At 38.8% G+C, this 17,962-nt stretch overlaps 2 protein-coding genes across 4 annotated transcripts in view; both read left to right on the top strand.

Annotated features, from left to right (window-relative positions):
* mcph1 (microcephalin 1) overlaps positions 1–2,646 on the top strand; it is a 29,869-nt gene extending 27,223 nt beyond the window's left edge. For 2 of the 3 annotated variants that reach the window (XM_046070311.1, XM_046070312.1), the window contains exons 14-15: positions 1,771–2,008; positions 2,104–2,646. In XM_046070311.1, coding sequence (XP_045926267.1) covers positions 1,771–2,008; positions 2,104–2,156 — 291 coding nt within the window. In that variant the 3' untranslated portion in view covers positions 2,157–2,646. The remainder of the gene's footprint in view (positions 1–1,770; positions 2,009–2,103) is intronic. The other variant, XM_046070313.1, reaches the window with a different exon arrangement.
* Positions 2,647–5,113: 2,467 nt separating this feature from the next.
* agpat5 (1-acylglycerol-3-phosphate O-acyltransferase 5 (lysophosphatidic acid acyltransferase, epsilon)) lies at positions 5,114–17,542 on the top strand. Its single transcript, XM_046070341.1, has 8 exons — positions 5,114–5,919; positions 6,641–6,710; positions 6,806–6,921; positions 7,041–7,130; positions 8,368–8,458; positions 10,054–10,215; positions 14,458–14,581; positions 15,463–17,542. Exons 1-8 carry the CDS (start codon positions 5,701–5,703, stop codon positions 15,686–15,688), a joined length of 1,098 nt encoding a protein of 365 aa, XP_045926297.1. The 5' UTR covers positions 5,114–5,700; the 3' UTR covers positions 15,689–17,542.
* Positions 17,543–17,962: the final 420 nt, after the last annotated feature.

The following is a 17,962-nucleotide window of genomic DNA, read 5'->3' as shown; positions in this document are numbered from 1 at the left end:
CGGGGTGTTTCTCCCTTCAGTCTCCTCTTAAGGAGGTGAAATGCATGCTCTATTGGTTAAGGATAAACTTCCTCCCGATTAGTTTCAATGCATTTCTCCGTACATTAGCAGACAAAATGTTTCTGTACTACCATCATCAGTTACATCATCCATAAATATTAATGAGCCTGTTCCAGAAGCAGCCACGCACGCCCCAAGCCATGACGTTACCTCCACCATGCTTCACAGATGAGCTTGTGTGCTTCGGATCATAAGCAGTTCCTTTCTTTCTCCACACTTTGGCCTTTCCATCACTTTGCTAGAGATTAATCTTGGTCTCATCAGTCCATAAGATTGTGTTACAGAACTTTAGCGGCTCATCTCTGTACTTCTTTGCAAATTTCAATCTTGCCTTCCAATTCTTCCTGCTGATGAGTGGTTTGCATCTTGCGGTGTGGCCTCTATATTTCTGCTCTCTGAGTCTTCTTCCAACAGTGGATTGTGATACCTTCACCCCTGCACTGTGGAGGTTGTTGGTGATGTCACTTACTGATGTTTTGGGGGTCTTCTTCACAGCTCTCATGATATTTCTGTCATCAACTACTGTTGTTTTCCTTGGCCGACCTGTTCGACGTCTGTTGCTCAGTACACCAGTACTTTCTTTTTCAGGACATTCCAAATTGTTGTGCTTGCTATGCCCAATGTTTTTCCAATGGCTCTGGTCGATTTTCCTTCTTTTCTCAGCTTGACACTGGCTTGCTTTCCTCCCATAGACAGCTCTCTGGTCTTCATGTTGGTTTATCCTCTTTAACAGGAAATGTCTTTATGGGTTTGTACCAAGGATGAAAACGTAGACTAGTCATGCAGAGCTATTTAATGTTTGGACAATCAACCTAAAAGGCAACACCTGGGAAACAAGTAACATTTGTCAGTCACACGTTCCAATAGTTTTGCTCACTTGAAAAATGGGTGGGTTCAAACAAAGGGTGGTTTGTCCTTTGTTGTTTAACACATCTAGATGTGAATACCATGAAATGAGAGTTGAAACTCATACTCATCGTTTGATCTTAAAGCCAAATGTCTTCAGTGACAACAAAAACAAAGGGATTTGCCTTACCGTTCCAACACTTTTGGAGGGGACTGTATATTTCATCATTGAAGATTTCTTAAAAATGGTCTTAAAATATTGTCTCGCCTGTTTTAACTTTGCACAAAGACTAACTAAAAACATCTGTGTGGGTTTAACTTAGTCTGATGTTGTACCTTGAACTTTTAAGTTGACATGACTTGAAACTAATTACAAACTCCAGTGAGCTAATTTCAGAAGATTTCAGATGCGTCTTGGCAGGGAACAGCGACTACTTGGAGTCTCCCGGCCAAGAAATAGCCCCGCACAAAATTCCCCATTAAAACAGTGAATGACTGTTTTTACATTTTGTTTTTTGGAAAGATTTAAGCAAACGAGATACAATGTGGTATTTAGTAAGCTTTAGAGGTGCTACTAGGTGGATTTTATGTTTGGACAGAGGCAGGCTAGCTGTTTCCCTCTGTTGTCACTCTTTGTGCTGAGCTAAGTTAACCAACAGCTGCCGTTGATCTTCTCATCTTACTAAAGAGTATTTCCGAAAACTATTCCTTTAACATTTCTGGAAACTGACTAGATCTGAAAGCTAATCATGAGTTAATTTTAAAAAGCACATTGAGTAGTTGTCTGTTCTTCTTGTCCTGGTGTAGCCCACTTCTTAAAACAGTTCATTTGTGCGGTGTTTAACTATCCCTTTCCCTTCCCAGATCTGTCGTCTACAGAGGCACCTGTCTGCCGGGGAACACCAACAGGACCTGTTCCAAAGCCAACCAGCCATGTTTGTGTCCCAGCACTCCCAGCCGCCCACTCAGAGTCTGGTAGAATTGATCCAGCTCTGTGGAGGAACAGTTTGCAAAACTGTGCGGCAGGCTGGTATCTGCATAGGGAAGTACCGCGGCAGGAGACCAGAGGGAAGCAGGATCCTGTCTGAGCAGTGGGTGCTGGGTAAGATATTCCCTGCTAATCAATGTGTTAAACGCTGTACTCATTTATCATGTCACTAATGACTGCCTCTCTCATTTCTTCTGATTTTATTTCAGATAGTATCACATATTTGAAGCAGCTGTCATATGATAACTACGACTTGGAGTGAAAGCTGTTGAAAATATATATATATTTTGGCTGTGAAGTTTCAGTAATTTTATGCTGGGCTGTGCCTGGTCACATAACTTCAGTTTCTACCTTACAGTATTCCAGTGCAGGTTTATCATCTTGCTTTGGAAACGTGTCAGAGGCTTTACGTAAATCCTCTCAAATATTCAGTTTTCGAAGACTTCAAGTCCCTGGTTACCATGGAAACCTTCTGAAGACTATCAACCATTCAACAACTGTCTAAGTTACTGTGAAACATGGACAACTGCTTTGACGTAGTGTATGTCGATCCTTTATTACTTATATTTCTTTGTAGTAATCACTACTGTGTAACTGTGTGTTTTTCAGAAGACATGAGATCAACCCAGTTTTTTCTTGTGATTTTAAAAAATACTTACTGAGCCAGTTGAGCACTCTAATGCAGATTAACATATTGTGTCCTTTATAGAAATGTTTTCTGACATCATTGTTAATAAATACTTTTAACACTTTTGGCCTTTGCTTTTCTTATTTTTTGTCAAATAAAGAATTGTTTAAGAATCAAGCTCCCTTCAACCATTAAACCAAAATGTATGTCACTTTTTTTTGTGTAATGTTATTTTCAGTTTTTCAGGTTGTATTTGTTATGGAAATCAAAGTGAGCCAGGTGTTGAAGAAGGTCTTGGAGACTCACACACTGACTTACACAGCATTGATTCACTAAGGCTCCACATAAGGTTATTGTTCACCCCTCTATATGTGTGTAAAGATTCTGTTGGATATTGGTTCAAAAGAAGACTATGCCTTCCTAAAGTTAACTTAAGTTATGTTGTGTGTCATTCAAGCCACATGCAACACTTTCTACATAGAACCAGTCTGTCTGTAGTGAAACAAAATAAAGATAATCTCAACTTTTGGTTACTTACTACAAATGCCTCACAGAGTGAAAATCCTTATCGAGGCAGCTGTGTCAGTCAGTCAGTCAACCAAGCAGGCAGAGAGGAGAGACAGAGTCTGACCTACTGTGTTGGAGAGTCACAGGCTGTCACCTTTGGCTTACTTTTGCTCAGCTGCTGACCCTAATGAGACCTGGGAAACCTGCGTCATAGTACCCCTAAAATGCCATCACATTATTGAAATGTAATTGTGATGAGATTGATTTAACTCTGTCACTTTTTCCCCTTCACAATCATGTTATAATAATTGTTGCACCCTTTTGAGAATAACAACTTGATTGGTGACAAAACACAGTGGTGTGATGCACCAATCTGTCAAACATGTTCACTCAGCAGTGTCATAGGTTGACAGATGACAAACAAGCTAATGTATCACAGCTTGTACTCACACCTGTCAGTCATGTTTAGGCAGCACAGATGGAAAGTAAGAAATTTACTGATTATATTTATATTATTATTATTTTAATGTGCTTGAGTATTTGTAGTTTTGCCTTTTACACTGGTGTTAGGTTTTCAAAGTACGTTAAGTACTATAAGTTATAATGCAGAACTTACCAACAGTATAGAACAATGTCTTGCCAAGTAAATTAAGAAATGAGTTATTGCCTGTAACATTTACTCTTTATCTTTGTACCCAATGTGTGGAGCCATTTCACACACTAATCACATATAAATCTAAAAGTGAGTAAAAACAAGCTATCTGCACATCCATGATGCAAATCTCCCATTCCACCACATCTCAAAGGTGCACTATTGGATTGAGATCTGGTGACTGTAGAGGCCACTGGAGTACAGTGAACTCATTGTCATGTTCAGTAAGCCAGTTTGAGATTATTTGAGCTTTGTGACATGGTGCATTATCCTGCTGGAAGTAGCCATCAGAAGATGGGTACACTGTGGTCAGAAAGTGATGGACATGGTCAGCAACAATACTCAGGAAGGCTGTCGCGTTTAAACGATGCTCAGTTGGTAAATATGGGGCCCAAAGTGTGTCAAGAAAATATCCCCACACCATTACAACACCACCACCTCAGTTTCCTGTTCTTAGCTGACAGGAGTGGCCCCTGATTTGGTCTTCTGCTGCTGTAGCCCATCTCTTCAATGTTCGACGTGTTGTGCGTTCAGAGATGGTATTCTGCATACCTCGTTGTAACAAGTGGTTATTTGACTCACTGATGCCTTTCTGTCATCTTGAACCAGTCTGCCCATTCTCCTCTGGCCTCTGACATCAACAAGGCAGTTTCTTCCACACAACTGCCGCTCACTGGATATTTTCTCTTTTTCGGACCATGCTCTGTAAACCCTAGAGGACGTCAAGGACCCATAAACTGACACAAATTAGACCACGGACCCCCATTTGATAAGATGTTGTCCCCCATATGATAGGATATTTGCTTTTAGATTTTTTATGAAACCCATGACAAAAATAATCATCCATTCTGTCAGTGTTTTATTTACATATACTAAGATAGTCCCCTTTTTGCTGGGGAGCCCCCTCAAAGACCCCTGGGGGGTCCCTGGACACTACTTTGAGAAAAACTGTTCTACAGCATACATAGCAAGTTAAATGTGTTAATGTGTTTCTATTTTTAAATATCTGCACATTTGCTTTTGTAATTGAGCTCTTAAAATAAGGAGCCATTGGCTTTGTAGGTAAGAGAAAAACATTCAAAAGCTCTCTTTCATTCATTCATTCACTTGTTCATTCTTGACCTTTAAAAAAGCAGTTTCTCAAAACTTACTTTGAGACGAATGTTTTTGTACAAGGTTCTTGACAAATAAACGTAATAAAATAAATAAACACTATGACATGCTTTTGAAAATGATTGGAAGCTAAAAAAAATTTATCCTATTTAATTTGTGGGGGGGAAACAAGATAAAACATGTAGGAAAAAAATGTTATGGTTCTTTAAAGTTTTGACATAGTTGAGCAGCGCTCTCGGCCATTGGTTGGCCTCTATCACGTCAGTTGACCAATCAGCGTCGTCGATGTTACAGGGTGTCATTACGTAGGGAGGCGTGTGTGACATTTGCTGCAAGGAGCTAGTTTATGAACAACTAGCCGGATGAAGATGAAGAACTAGTGCAGGAAATCGAAAATATTTTGCCTTTTAACAACTCAACTGACGTTTGTGTTACACTTTGTGATCGTGCGCACATTAGAGGAGACAGTTTGCATTAAACGTAGCGTTAGGTAAAACTTCCTGTTTGGGTGAACACGTTAAATATTAGGCTAACGCTTTCTCTAAACTTATAACGTTACAGTAAATGTGAGTTCGGGTTGAGGCGGTGTTCTGGTTTGTTGTCGTGAGAACTGAAGTTAATTTCGGTTTTTTTGTATTGCAGTATGGTTGGACGTTAGCGCTTATGCTGGTTTGCACACAAGGTTAAAATTAGCTTTAGCCAGCTAGCCATCCCCCGCTTGCTGCAGCTTCTCACTTTGTTATGCTGACTTGTCATGCCAGGTGTGCTGGAAGTAGGCCAGGTGTGGTTTGGCATAGATAGGGTTCAGTGTGTGTAACGTGATAAAACGTGCTCAGAGTGTAGGACTAACTCCAGCCAGTCTGCTTCAGGGATTTTTGTTACTTCTGTGGAGCCAGAGTTGGGATCATGCTGCTCTCCTTGGTTGTGCACACATACTCGCTGCGGTATTGGTTCCCAGCCACGATCATGCTGGGTACAGCCCCAGCTTATCTGCTATCATGGGGGGCTTGGCGCTTGCTTTCAACTGTCATACCAGCGAGAATGTATCACAAGTTGGACGACCGGTTGTATTGCATCTACCAGAGTATGGTGCTCTTCTTCTTTGAAAACTACACAGGAGTTGAGGTGAGTGATCCTTTACTTACTGCGTGTAAATTTACAGTTAATCTTATTGTTAAAGACAAACCCGGGTTTGATTGAGTGTAGCCGCTGTGTTTATAAAGGATGGGGTAGTAAACACAATGAAATACAGTGACACAGTCATAAGTGACAGCTGCCTTTTACTGTCTGTGACTGCAGTCTTGGATCTTGCAGTTAATATTACATGTACACCTCCTTCAGATCAGTGCATTTCTGCAGGTTTCTGTATTTGATGAAATCAGAATGTAAGGTGGCGCCAGACACAGAGGCTGATAAGCACGTTCTTGATGAACCAGATGCACGAAGGCAAGAAAGTCTGCATTCTTTTGCCCTTTTAGTGACACTCCTTGTACAGTTGGTATTTGTGTATGTTAGGGTGTGTAGAAAAGCAACAGTGATAGCGCCGAAGCTGGTAAACCGTCATTTGTGTAATAAACGTCCCACGAACCAGAGGCCACATGAGTAGATTGGATGAGAGCGTTTTAATAATAAATCCTCTTGGGTTTATTGAAAAGCAGCGGCCTACGCTGGTTCAGTTTTTGTGAAAGTGGGCAAAAACTGGAACCAAATCCCTGATGCAGTTTAAATATTTAACACAACTAAATACGCTAAATCTTTATCTGAATGTAGAATCATTTTGCAAACTCATGACTGTCAGGACCATTTTGCTGGAGTCTGTAATATCTTTAACCTGCTTTCTCTGTAGATTGTTATATATGGAGATATACCAAAGAACAAAGAGAATGTGATCTACCTGTCTAATCACCAATGTACAGGTAACACATTTGCATATACTGCTTTACAATGTCAGTCAAGTGTGAAGCACAGATTGAAGTAAAAGTCTAATCTCTACCAATGGCTTTACCTGCAGCTGACTGGATCATTGCTGACATGCTTGCCATCAGGCAGAGTGCTCTTGGTCATGTCAGATACGTCCTTAAAGATGGACTCAAGTGGCTGCCACTATACGGATGGTATTTCTCTCAGGTAATGCAACTCTGTGAGTATTTGAATGTCATTTTGTAAATAACAGATGTAAAGCTGTAAATTAAACTTCAGTAACATTCCCCCGCTGCTGTTCTCATCAGATTATCTTTCTCTTTTAGCACGGAGGGGTCTATGTGAAACGAAGTGCAAGGTTTAATGAGACGGCTATGAAGAAGAAGCTCCTCACTCAGACTCAATCTGGAGCACCAGTGAGTGCACTTTATAAATGTCTAAATTAGCCCCTAGAATAGTCAAGCGTGCATATTTACTCTATAAGGTGGACATAATGCCTGCTGTCTCATCTCCCTCCAAAGACAAACGTTTTCAATAGGGGACCAAAAACTTCTAAGACAAATCATATCTTCAAATTGGGCCTTATTTTAATTTTTCTGTTGGACTATTACAAGCTTGTTTTTAAACCTCCACCACTTAAATTCACAGTAGAGCTTTCTGCAATAATCTTCCTTCTTACCCAACTTGTAATTAGGATATTAACATGAATAGTTTCTCAGAGGTTGTAGTAACAGAACATCTAATGACGCCAGCACCGATAAAATGAAAAATCAGACATTGCACAAGGGTCAATTGCAGTGTGAGTTATTGTGCTGAAAGGGCTTGTTTTTAATCACTTTTTGGGGGGGATTTAGATGTGGGGGATTAGAGAGTGTGTGTGTGTGTGTGTGTGTGTGTGTGTGTGTGTGTGTGTGTCCTGGTGACCTGAAGGTACACTATGAAAGCTCTGTTGTGAGTCATGAGTAAGTAATCATAAAAATTCGGGAAATAACTGGAATTTTACTTGAAATGCGTGCACTCATTAAAATATGTTACGTTTTCAACTTTGGTCCAACTACAAAACAAATTGTTGAAGTAAAACTCACTTGCCTGTTGATTCCAGTAATTCACAAATAAGTTACGAAGCATTTTGTGAACTGCTGCTGAAATTTGCAAATGTGAGGAAGTCCTTAAGAAGCAGACATGTGAAGTGGGTGATTATAATAGTGCTTGTGTTAAAAAGCAAATTTTCAGAAGGGTACAACTTCATAGTAACTGTTGATCTTAGATAAAACACAGTGGCGTCAGAGTGAAATGGGTGAAAGAGGAAGGGATACAAATTTAAGACCTCAGGAGTAGGTTGAGTCTACAGCACCGAAACAAACCTAAATTTTCACTTACGTGACTTACGCAATCCAAACTGATTTAAAAGAATAATGTGATGAAAACAGTGTATCAGGTTTTCTTCTAAGCATTATTATTTCATCACATTTGTTGGTTTCCATTTGTCTTGTTGAAAAAGTCATATAAATGCAGAGAACAAATTCTGCATGAATTGTAATGTGTATGAATTGTATGTGACCATTAAAGTTGATTATATTATTATAAATGTAAATTCCATTTTGGCCTACGCACTGAAGATGCTTTAATGTCATGTGTTTTTCCCCCCCACAGATGTACCTTGTCATCTTCCCAGAAGGAACTCGGTATAATCCAGAGCTCAAGAATGTTATCGCTGACAGTCAGGCTTTTGCTACGAAAGAAGGTACTTGCACGACAGCAGCCATTTACGGCTGTACTGCTGCATACTAATTCAGCACAGCCCACTCAGGCTGTAAAACAGCTGACTAGGTTTTGTTGTGTGACCTGTGGCCCCCCTTGCGATCTAAAGTTTGTCGAATGAGCATGACACGTATTTATGAAATTCTTCATTTTAAAATCAAGTTTTCAGTTTAAACTGTGTAACATTAGATTTATGTATTATAACGTTCAGAATAGTATAACAAAGTAAATGTATAAAAACGGCAGCATTTCTGGATAATACAGCCTCATAACTCATATTTCAAGTATGCATGAAGGTAAAATATATTTATTTGGGACAGCAATTATGAGTCTTTGGACAATTTTTTATTATACCCCTTTTGTTGAAGTATTAACTAGTAGAACTTTATAAACAAAAAATTGCTACATTAATTTCTGTTCCCACTAGGTTACTGGTGTGGTGCCAAGAATTGGTCAGCTTCCACCAAAACTGCTTGTTAAATATTCCAGCTGGTGTTTGATCAATTTCTTGAGGAATAAATAGACTTGCTGCGGATCACTAATAATTTATTACTAACTTATAGTACTAAGAAGAATCAGTTTGATGAGATGTCTCTTCTAGTTACTTTTGTAGCATGAGGAAGTGACAAATGAAATTAACTGATTTAAATGGTGAATGTAACTTAACTTTTCAACATAGCTTTAAGATTTCCCAGCTAAATAAATTAGTTGCATCTGTCGTGGAAAATGTATATTGCTGGTGAGGGATTGAGCAAATAATTGAGTTACAACAAACCGTTGTCTTTGAAGAATTTATTAATAAAAGAGAATAAACAGAGAAGTACTACAACACATAGACAGCTGGTCCAGAGACCTGCTTCCTTGGGCCGCTTCAGGCATCTGGCCCTGAGCAAAAGGATGCATAATCATTTACACATTCTAGGCTTCTATGTTTTGGGGATCAGAGAAACAGAGAAAAAGTTAACCAAGGGAGAAGAGCTTAAGCATGAAAAACATAACATAAACAATAATAGTAATAATAATAAAAGATTAAATGTAAGAGGAAACAATTTTCTGACATTACACCGTCCATGTGACTATTATGATGCTGTTGTGCAGTGTGGCGTTAAGTTAGACTCTCAAACTGCATCCATTCTGCAGAGATTAAGCCTATCTCTGGACCACAGCTCTGAATATCACCTTCACCCATTAATCCAAACAAATCGCTGTGGAGAGCCGACATGTGCACATGACATTATCTGCTATTAGCAAGGTATTAGTGAGCAGAGGGTGGTGCCACATTGACAGAGGAACGGCATACTGTGCAGTAACTGACCTAAACACACATGTATTCACATAGAATTACTTTTAAATAATGTATTTTTAATATCTTTATTTATTTTAAAAGTATTTTGGGGCTGGGTTTAGCCTTTATTTTGATAGTGGACTGTGGAGGGGAAGTTGCTATTACATGTCCAGTATCGTCCAACAGGACGCTCCAGTGTTATAATTGGCTAGCAGTACTTTTATTGTGTGGGATGATATGGCATGCTTTATATTCACACTGTTAATATAACCTTCTTTAAATCTGATCCATAGGACTGGCTGTTCTGAGGCACACACTTACACCCAGAATGAAGGCCTCTCATATAGCCATCAAAGCCATGCAGGGCCACCTAGACGCTGTGTATGATGTCACAGTGGCCTACGAGGGAACGCTGAGCGCTTCTGGTCAAAGAAAACCCGCACCATCAATGCCAGGTAAGCAGGAACATGTTGGAATCTCACTTAAGCATTTTCATAAAAAAGACTGAAATAGTTGGCTTTCAACAGCTTCCTTCATTTTACTTGGTGTCACAATGTAATCTGAGTATCTTAATGGGAAAAATAAATGCTAATTTGTGTAAGGTGTAAAGTCATACAGGAAACATGCAGCTGGAATAAATTTGGAAAGGCAAGCCCACCTCCAGGGGAGTCAGCCAGGTGTAAATGCAATTGAGAAACTGCTCAGTTTGGAGAAATTACAGGCCAGAGGGTAGAAGAAAGGTAGAGGCTACTTTTGTTTAGGCGTTTTCCTTCATTTAGTCTCACCAGTCGACTCCTGAATGATCTATTCTGCCTAGTCATGGCCTCTTCACAGTAGAAGATAGTAATGTTGTGAAAACAACATGTTATCATTCCAGTTGCAGCCTAAGACGCCATTTACACCTGGCATTGAAATGCGATATCTGTCTGGATATCCAGTGCGGATATGCTAATTTGCATACATTGAGAATCAGCACAACGAGAATGCAAAGGCCCGTGGACTGGATGCTATTATCCAGATAATGTGTTCAGCTACAGATCACATGGTAATATCAGGTGTACATGGAGACTATAAGACAACCTTTAAGTGTCCAATATGTAGCAAACTTTGCAGAGTTTTATTTTTAATGACCATACACATGCCAGGTGTGTTTTTCTGTTTGGATCCCCATTAGCTGCTGTGTCACACAAGCTCTTGTTCCATATAAAATATACATATTGACAATACAAATCAATAACAGCTCCAATTACATAATGACAAATGACAATGCTACAGCAGCACCCATATCAACATTAACAAATTAGAATGACATCATATCGATATGAGGTACACACAATAAAACATTACATACAACTTCAGGTACAATGAAAGGTGGTAGTAGTAGGTAGTAAAATAGTTATGAATAATACCATAATGGCACAGACTAAAATATAAAAATTATTTTACTTTTATCAATTTTATCAGCAATAATTAAAAATACATGTAAATACCAGTTATCCAGTGTATACTTTGACACACAGGCAAACTATTATCAATCCTGGAACATTGTGTACACACCCTCAGTAATTAATCACATAGCAAACATTACCCATTAACAGTCTTGTCTTCCTGTAAACAGCATGACTCCGTGTTTTGGAGTTTTTGATTATTCTGTGTTCCCAGTTGTTCTACAAGCACTGTTTGAATGTTAAAAGACAACATCCCTTTTCATGCAGGAATAAACATCAATGTGTTTCTAGTAAACAGAACAGGGAGAATAGAAAAGCATTCTTCTCATCACGCACTTCCTGTTCTCATGTGGTGAAGGTGACTTTAGCGACTTCACAAGGAGGTGGAAGTGACTCGAGGCTGCGATCAACTCGGCTACAAGAGTCCAAACTCTGATTCATTTTGTTGCTGACATTCTTTCTGTTTCACATCCGACAAATGTTTCTCAGCAGTGTGAATAGTTATTTCAGCCTATCGTGATGTTTCCTGTGCATACAACCTACAGTGTAGGTTGTATGCACAGTATGTGACTTGTATTTAAAAAAGATGGCTGAGATAATGGCCTTTAAATTGGGTTTTGGGGGGAAAAGTGAGTTTCAGCTGTGCTTGCCGTCATCTTGTGATAACGAGATAATCAATCTGTCGTTTCCAGTGCTTCATTTAAGTCAGGAGGCATTATTTATTTATATTTATTAACAAAAGCATTCACAAAAAAATCAAAATCAGCATTGAAAAAGCTGTTTACAGATTTCTCTCTCGCTCTCTCTTTGATTGTGCCTTCACTTCCCCGTCGTTTCCCTTCTGTCTGTGTTTTGAGTAGAGTTTGATTTACAACCACGAAGCAAGCAGGCTCAGAAACTGACGTGAAGTCCGTCCGTCCGTCTTTCGATCTCTGCTCCATTTCAATACTGTGGACAGTGCCGCACACACACCCTGATTTAGCAAGACTCACTTCACCATTTCACAGCACACTTGTTTAGCTGTGGGGTTTAGTGTAATCATATCTGTATTATGTCATCAGTCATATATTTTTGATAGTGACAAAGCAGTTGTCGTATCCAATCAAATAGGCGCTGAGCCCAATCAGGGACGTACTGGATCCTGTTCCAGCACAAGTTAAGCCCTGGTTGTTTCCCCCTGTTACTTACAGAGATCGGAAGTCCAACTGTAGCAACCGATATAAGTTGAAAATATCAGATCAAGAAGTACCCATTATTGATCAACACATTAGACTGTTCTTCAGTCAAGGTCTAACACAGGCAGAGATTGCATATGAAACATTTTTAAAAAGGACACAAAATAAAGTGTATGTTTATAATAACAGTATTTTTGAAACTACTGGTGTGGCCAGTAGCTGATTAGGTATTTGACCAATAAATCAAAAAAAAATTGTTTAAATATAACCATAAAATAATGACCGAAAAGACCAGCCAAGTTCATAATATGAAATGTAGCAAACCACAAACAGTAGCACATTCTTCTACATCATACATTCATATATTCTTTTGTTTTTTGTTGTATTTTTTAACTGGGACCTACAGTGTGTGTATATGGCTGTGTACGTAGGGAAATGTATGGTTTTGCATAGAACTTGTTTTTTATTCAGATCAGAATGGCATGTTAATTTGAGGTTGTCCCTGTCTCATTTACTGCTCTAGTAACGTCAGTAGTTAATTAAGCCAACAATTGAGCTCAGTTTTTCAACTCAGTAGCTATGAATGAGGAAATGTTCTTGCATTATCCCAAAATATTAGTGCGTATTAGAGGAGCTTGTCTCGGTGGAATGCAATCATGAACATCGTGAAAAGAAAACCAAAATACAGACTGTAAGAAACACAAGTTTGTTAATTCGGGCTAATAAAAGGTTGTCTGATCACAGGACAGAAATGGTAATTGCAGAAGTTTTTTGCATTCGTGTTAAATGGCTGTTTGAATTGTAATTTGGTGTTTTCATCTGATTGTGGATGGAAATATTGGTATTGAAACACTGGAACTGATTTAGTCAATATATTTCTGTTTTCAGTGTCTTATTCATTTACAATTTGATGCATTCAGTAAATTTAAAGACTTCAGTTCAAACAAATTAATTACAAATTATCTACCCCTAAGTACCTTTTTTTATTTTAATGCATGAGCTCCCTGCACCTCTCTAGTAGCTGTTTGGTCTCCTCCTCTGTGTGCAGATGACTCAAGATATTTACAATTCCTTCTCTCACATTTTCGGAGTTTAAAGGGATTTAGATCAGGAGACATTGTTTGTCGAGTTGATCTCCTTCATCAACACACATGACCTGCCGTGGAAGCTCAGCTTTCTTTTAGTAGGTTCAGCATTGATTTATGAAACACTTTAAGATTCATATTCTCAGCAGAAACCCAGAAATGGCACTTAACCTTCCTCCATGTATGAGGAAGGAAGGCCTTTTCTTTCAAGAGTGACTTTGCCTTTTTAATGTGTGTTCTTGCAGAAAACAAATCACGTGGGCCTCCGTCCACACTAACAGCCAGTGCTTATTGAACTGCAACGTATTGTCTCTGAAGGTCAATATAAATGTTCGCAGCAGCCGATCGAGGAGCTCCCTCCCCCGGTGAAGCAATCTTTCTCTGCTTCAACTTCGATCAAGTTTCCTCTTTTGGCCGCAGTGCCAGGTTTCCTGATAATATAGCATGTTGTGGAAACAGGAACTTGCAGGTCTCTGGGGATACACGTGTAGCCTTGAGCGTTCACACTTGCTTATATCTTTATGTCTGACCTTCTCAGACATTTAGGTTTCTTTTTTCACTTAATGCTCTGAGACCTGACACTGGGGAAAATAAGTAAGTAAATAAATAAATGAATAAATTTAAAAATAAATTCATATTAAAAATTCAGAGTTTCAACTGAATAGTCTGTCATATATATATATGTATATGACAAACTATTCAGTTGAAACTCTGAATATTTAATATGAATTTATTTCTAAATTTACACTTGATTTTGACTCAGATTTGACCTGATTTCATTATCAGATCTGCTCATTAGTCTGATAGTCTAAGAGCCGTACAACGATACCGATCTTTACTCTCCTGAATTAACTTGGCATCACAGCGTCATAGCAGCTCTATTCCATCTTTGTCGCCCCGTGTTGATCTTAAGTGCTTACTCTACGTGCCGTTTTGCTGAAAGACGTTTCCTGTTTTTGTTTAGTCTCTTTATTTTTTGTGTTTGACAGAATTCCTGTGCAAGGAATGTCCGCGAGTCCACATACACTTTGACCGTGTGGACATAAAGGAAATTCCTACAGAGCCACTGTTTTTCCGCAGGTGGCTGCACGAGCGGTTCGAAATGAAGGACCGGTAAGTGTGTGTATGTGTGTGTTTTAAATGTTTTGTTTCTTCACGCCACCATTTTTAGCACAAATATGTAATATATATATGCTTTTCTGTATGACTCCTAAAAAAAAAAAAAAAAAAAAAAAAAAAAACCCCTGATAATAATAGTCTTATAGCTTATTCTGAAAATCTGAAAATGTGCAGTTCCATTTAGTATAGACCAGTGGTTCTCCAATCGGGAAGTTGGGGGGGGGTGTCATAGAGCCATTACACAAGAGGGCACACACAACTGGGGGGGAAAATGTGAACAATAATTAAACAAAAGTGCTCTGATGCTTAAAAGGAAACTGAATTCAGGTTAGCAAGATTTATTCACCACGGGTAAGTAAAATGAGATTCATATCTTGACGAGGAAGAAAAGACAAGTATTGCTCATTTAGCAAGAAAAAACAAAATAAATAATGAGTATGAGTTGCAGCAGAACCTTTTTTTTTTTTATGTGCTTTTGTTAACAATATTTGGTAAACTTGTAAGTTAACTGTTGATAAAAGATAGAGTGGAAAAGTTGCTGGATGAATCTGCAATTAATCAATTAATTATTTATAGCATTTTATAAGTAAAAATGTAAAGAAATAAGTAAAAAAGTTAATTAAAAAACAAACTTTGGTTGCAGCTTCTCAAATGTGAATATTTGCTTCTTTTTTTTTTTTTGTCTTCTATGACCGTAAAATGAATGTCTTTGGATACGGAGTTAGAAAGACCCATTGAGTCCAACATTGACAACACCAGCCAATCCACTAAAAGCTCTGTTGTGATTTAGGTGCAGTTTTTATGCTGCAGCTGCTGTAAAAACTCCTGATGTGTGACGGGCTGAATTCCTAAGAGACTTATCTGTCTTTTCAAAGGCTGCTGACGGATTTCTACGAGTCGGAGGATCCAGACAAAGTATGCAGGTTCCCTGGAGGAGGCAAACATTCTCCACTGAATCCGTCTAAAACCCTCCCATCAGTGGTTATCTTGGGGGGCCTGACACTGCCTTTACTGCTGACGGAGAACGGCAGGAAACTGTACGTGAGAACCTGGGTTTACGGGACACTGCTGGGCTGGCTGTGGGTGAACCTTTCCCCTTAAGGTACAGGGCTGAGGCTGCCGTGATGAGATGCATAAAAGACGTGGAGAGACTGTGCCATTTTCCTGTGTCACAACAACACAAGGTGTGTTCCAGATGCTGAGCAGCGTCTGATAAGAGGCTCAGAGATTTATCCCACGTCTCGCTCACTGTTGACCTTGAGCTGATAGCTGATCAGAGATGCGGAGAAATGTTAAGCTTTTTGTGCTTCTTGTTCCCTCGCATTATTTGGATTTGCAGCCTGAAATGATGAGAAAACATGAGTGGATTTGTGGAAAAGTATTAGATCTAAAAATACCCAATAATAATAATTTTTTAAAAAGCTATAAACTTGTATTGAAATTTCCCATCATCAGATTTAGCCAAATTTGTATTCTTGCATGCTAACCATGAAACATTGGCCAGTGATAAATCTCTTGGATGACATTTGTTAAATTCTCAAAACCTGTTTTAATGGTCATGGTTAGCTACTGTATGTAGCTGACCTAGCCCACTGATGATGGGTCAATATTTATTAAGTGCACTGACTCATTAACATTGGTTGTAATGTCTGTTATTTTTGCCAAGTCCCATGTTATGAGGATTATGCAATTTGCTCATTTAAAGTGATACTTTTACATTAGTAGAACAAAACGAATAGCATGCAGTCCTCTGTAGGAGCTAATAAACATAACACCAGCTGCACCAGAAATATTCAGTCATCACTTTGTTCTATACTGATAATGAATGTAGCCGTGAAAACGTGTTAATGTATGCTTCTATGAAAGAGTAAATGTTTTGAGGATTTAGATTTTTACTAATGTTAACATCCTTGAGAAAATACAATCCGTTTATATTTTTGAGCAAAGTGTTTGTCGCTGACGACGCCACAGTGAGATCATGTGGAAGAGTGCGTGTTAAAAATGCAAATGTTCTACCAATGTAAAATATTGCTCCTTTTAAAATGTCAGTCATTGCCAAAAAAACCCCACCTGGTGTATTTACCATGAAGTTCTACAAGTTGAGCAATACTCATTTTAATGCCAGCGCAGATGACAGCAAAGAAACCTCATGTCGATGTATTTTTGTTTTGTTTTATTGGCCTAAATACATTATAATTAGATTTTTCTTTTTCACTTTATTCACAGTTCCATAACTTTTTATATGCATTTGTTACTTTGAATACCATGTTACAGCTCAATTATCTACCTAGCAAAAAGCTGATGAAGCCATGGCAATGGTATATCACAGGCTGGTGTGCACTCAAAGCCATTTGTATTAAAATTATCACTGTATTTGTGAAATGCACTGTATGTCTGTTGTTGTTTACTGTAATGAAACCATTGCTTTTTCCACAAGTCACTTTACATATTTGCCTTCTTGTCTTCCTCTGAAGTTAGTCTGAGATATGTTTTCCTCTTGTGTGTGTGGTACAGTAAATGTTTTTACATGTCGCTCTAATACCTCACTTGAATAATCCTTTGTTGTTCTTCTTCCTTGTCGGCCATTTTATAGTCATTTTTTAATCCTGACAAGACCAGACTGTAACTCATGAGCAAACTCTGTGTAGACAGTATATAAATGCCAGCGGATTTTGGAAATGTGTGCCTTCTCTTTGGAGGCGCTGGTCCTCAGCCCTCTTGCAGAGGGCCACGTGGCTCTTTTCCACCAGGTGACTGCATGGAGGCGCTCTGCTGGAGCTGCTGCTCACTGCAACATTGTCTACAATTCATAGTGGCTTATTTTTGCGCTAAGAATGCATTGATTTACACTTTTCGAGGACTATTATTATGATTATGAAATGACGAAACCTTTAATGTGTGAAAGTTTTGGAAAAGGGGGGGGTCAGAGTGTAATAAAGCAGTTTTCTTCGGGGAGAGTTGTCTCTCTGCTGTCTTACTGTCCTGAACATGTTGTTATTAAAAGACTGACCTACTCAGTCACAAATATTAGATGCACAAGTATATCCACATATTTTACTGCTGGAATTTGGCCAATTGTGGAACAAGCATTAAGTACAGCGGACACAGCGGACTATACTTGGCAGCTTTATTGTAAGCACAGGAACAGATCGACCAAGTAGTACTGCTATGTTAAAATAATACTAGCCGTCCAAAGGTTTAATGTGTAAATGTTTCACAATGTTTATGATCGCTGTGATTACAACTGTGTGCCTTACATGTGGGCAGGTTTTATACAGATGGTGACTGAAATCTTTCTGATTGTGCACACCTCCAACGTACAAATCGTTTTGTGAAGTGGGTCTGATAATCACTACACAAAAAATGGATTCATTC

This window comes from Micropterus dolomieu, linkage group LG15 (assembly GCF_021292245.1).
Source record: "Micropterus dolomieu isolate WLL.071019.BEF.003 ecotype Adirondacks linkage group LG15, ASM2129224v1, whole genome shotgun sequence".
NCBI lineage: Eukaryota > Metazoa > Chordata > Actinopteri > Centrarchiformes > Centrarchidae > Micropterus > Micropterus dolomieu.
The sequence above is the reverse complement of the archived record's forward strand: the minus strand, read 5'-3'. Positions and strand labels throughout refer to the sequence as shown.

Coding starts and splice junctions, on each gene's coding strand:
- agpat5 (XM_046070341.1), top strand. CDS start 5,701: ATGCTGCTCTCCTTGGTTGTGCACACATACTCGCTGCGGTATTGGTTC. Junction 5,920..6,640: donor AAAACTACACAGGAGTTGAG/GTGAGTGATCCT, acceptor CTTTCTCTGTAG/ATTGTTATATATGGAGATAT. Junction 7,131..8,367: donor AGACTCAATCTGGAGCACCA/GTGAGTGCACTT, acceptor TCCCCCCCACAG/ATGTACCTTGTCATCTTCCC.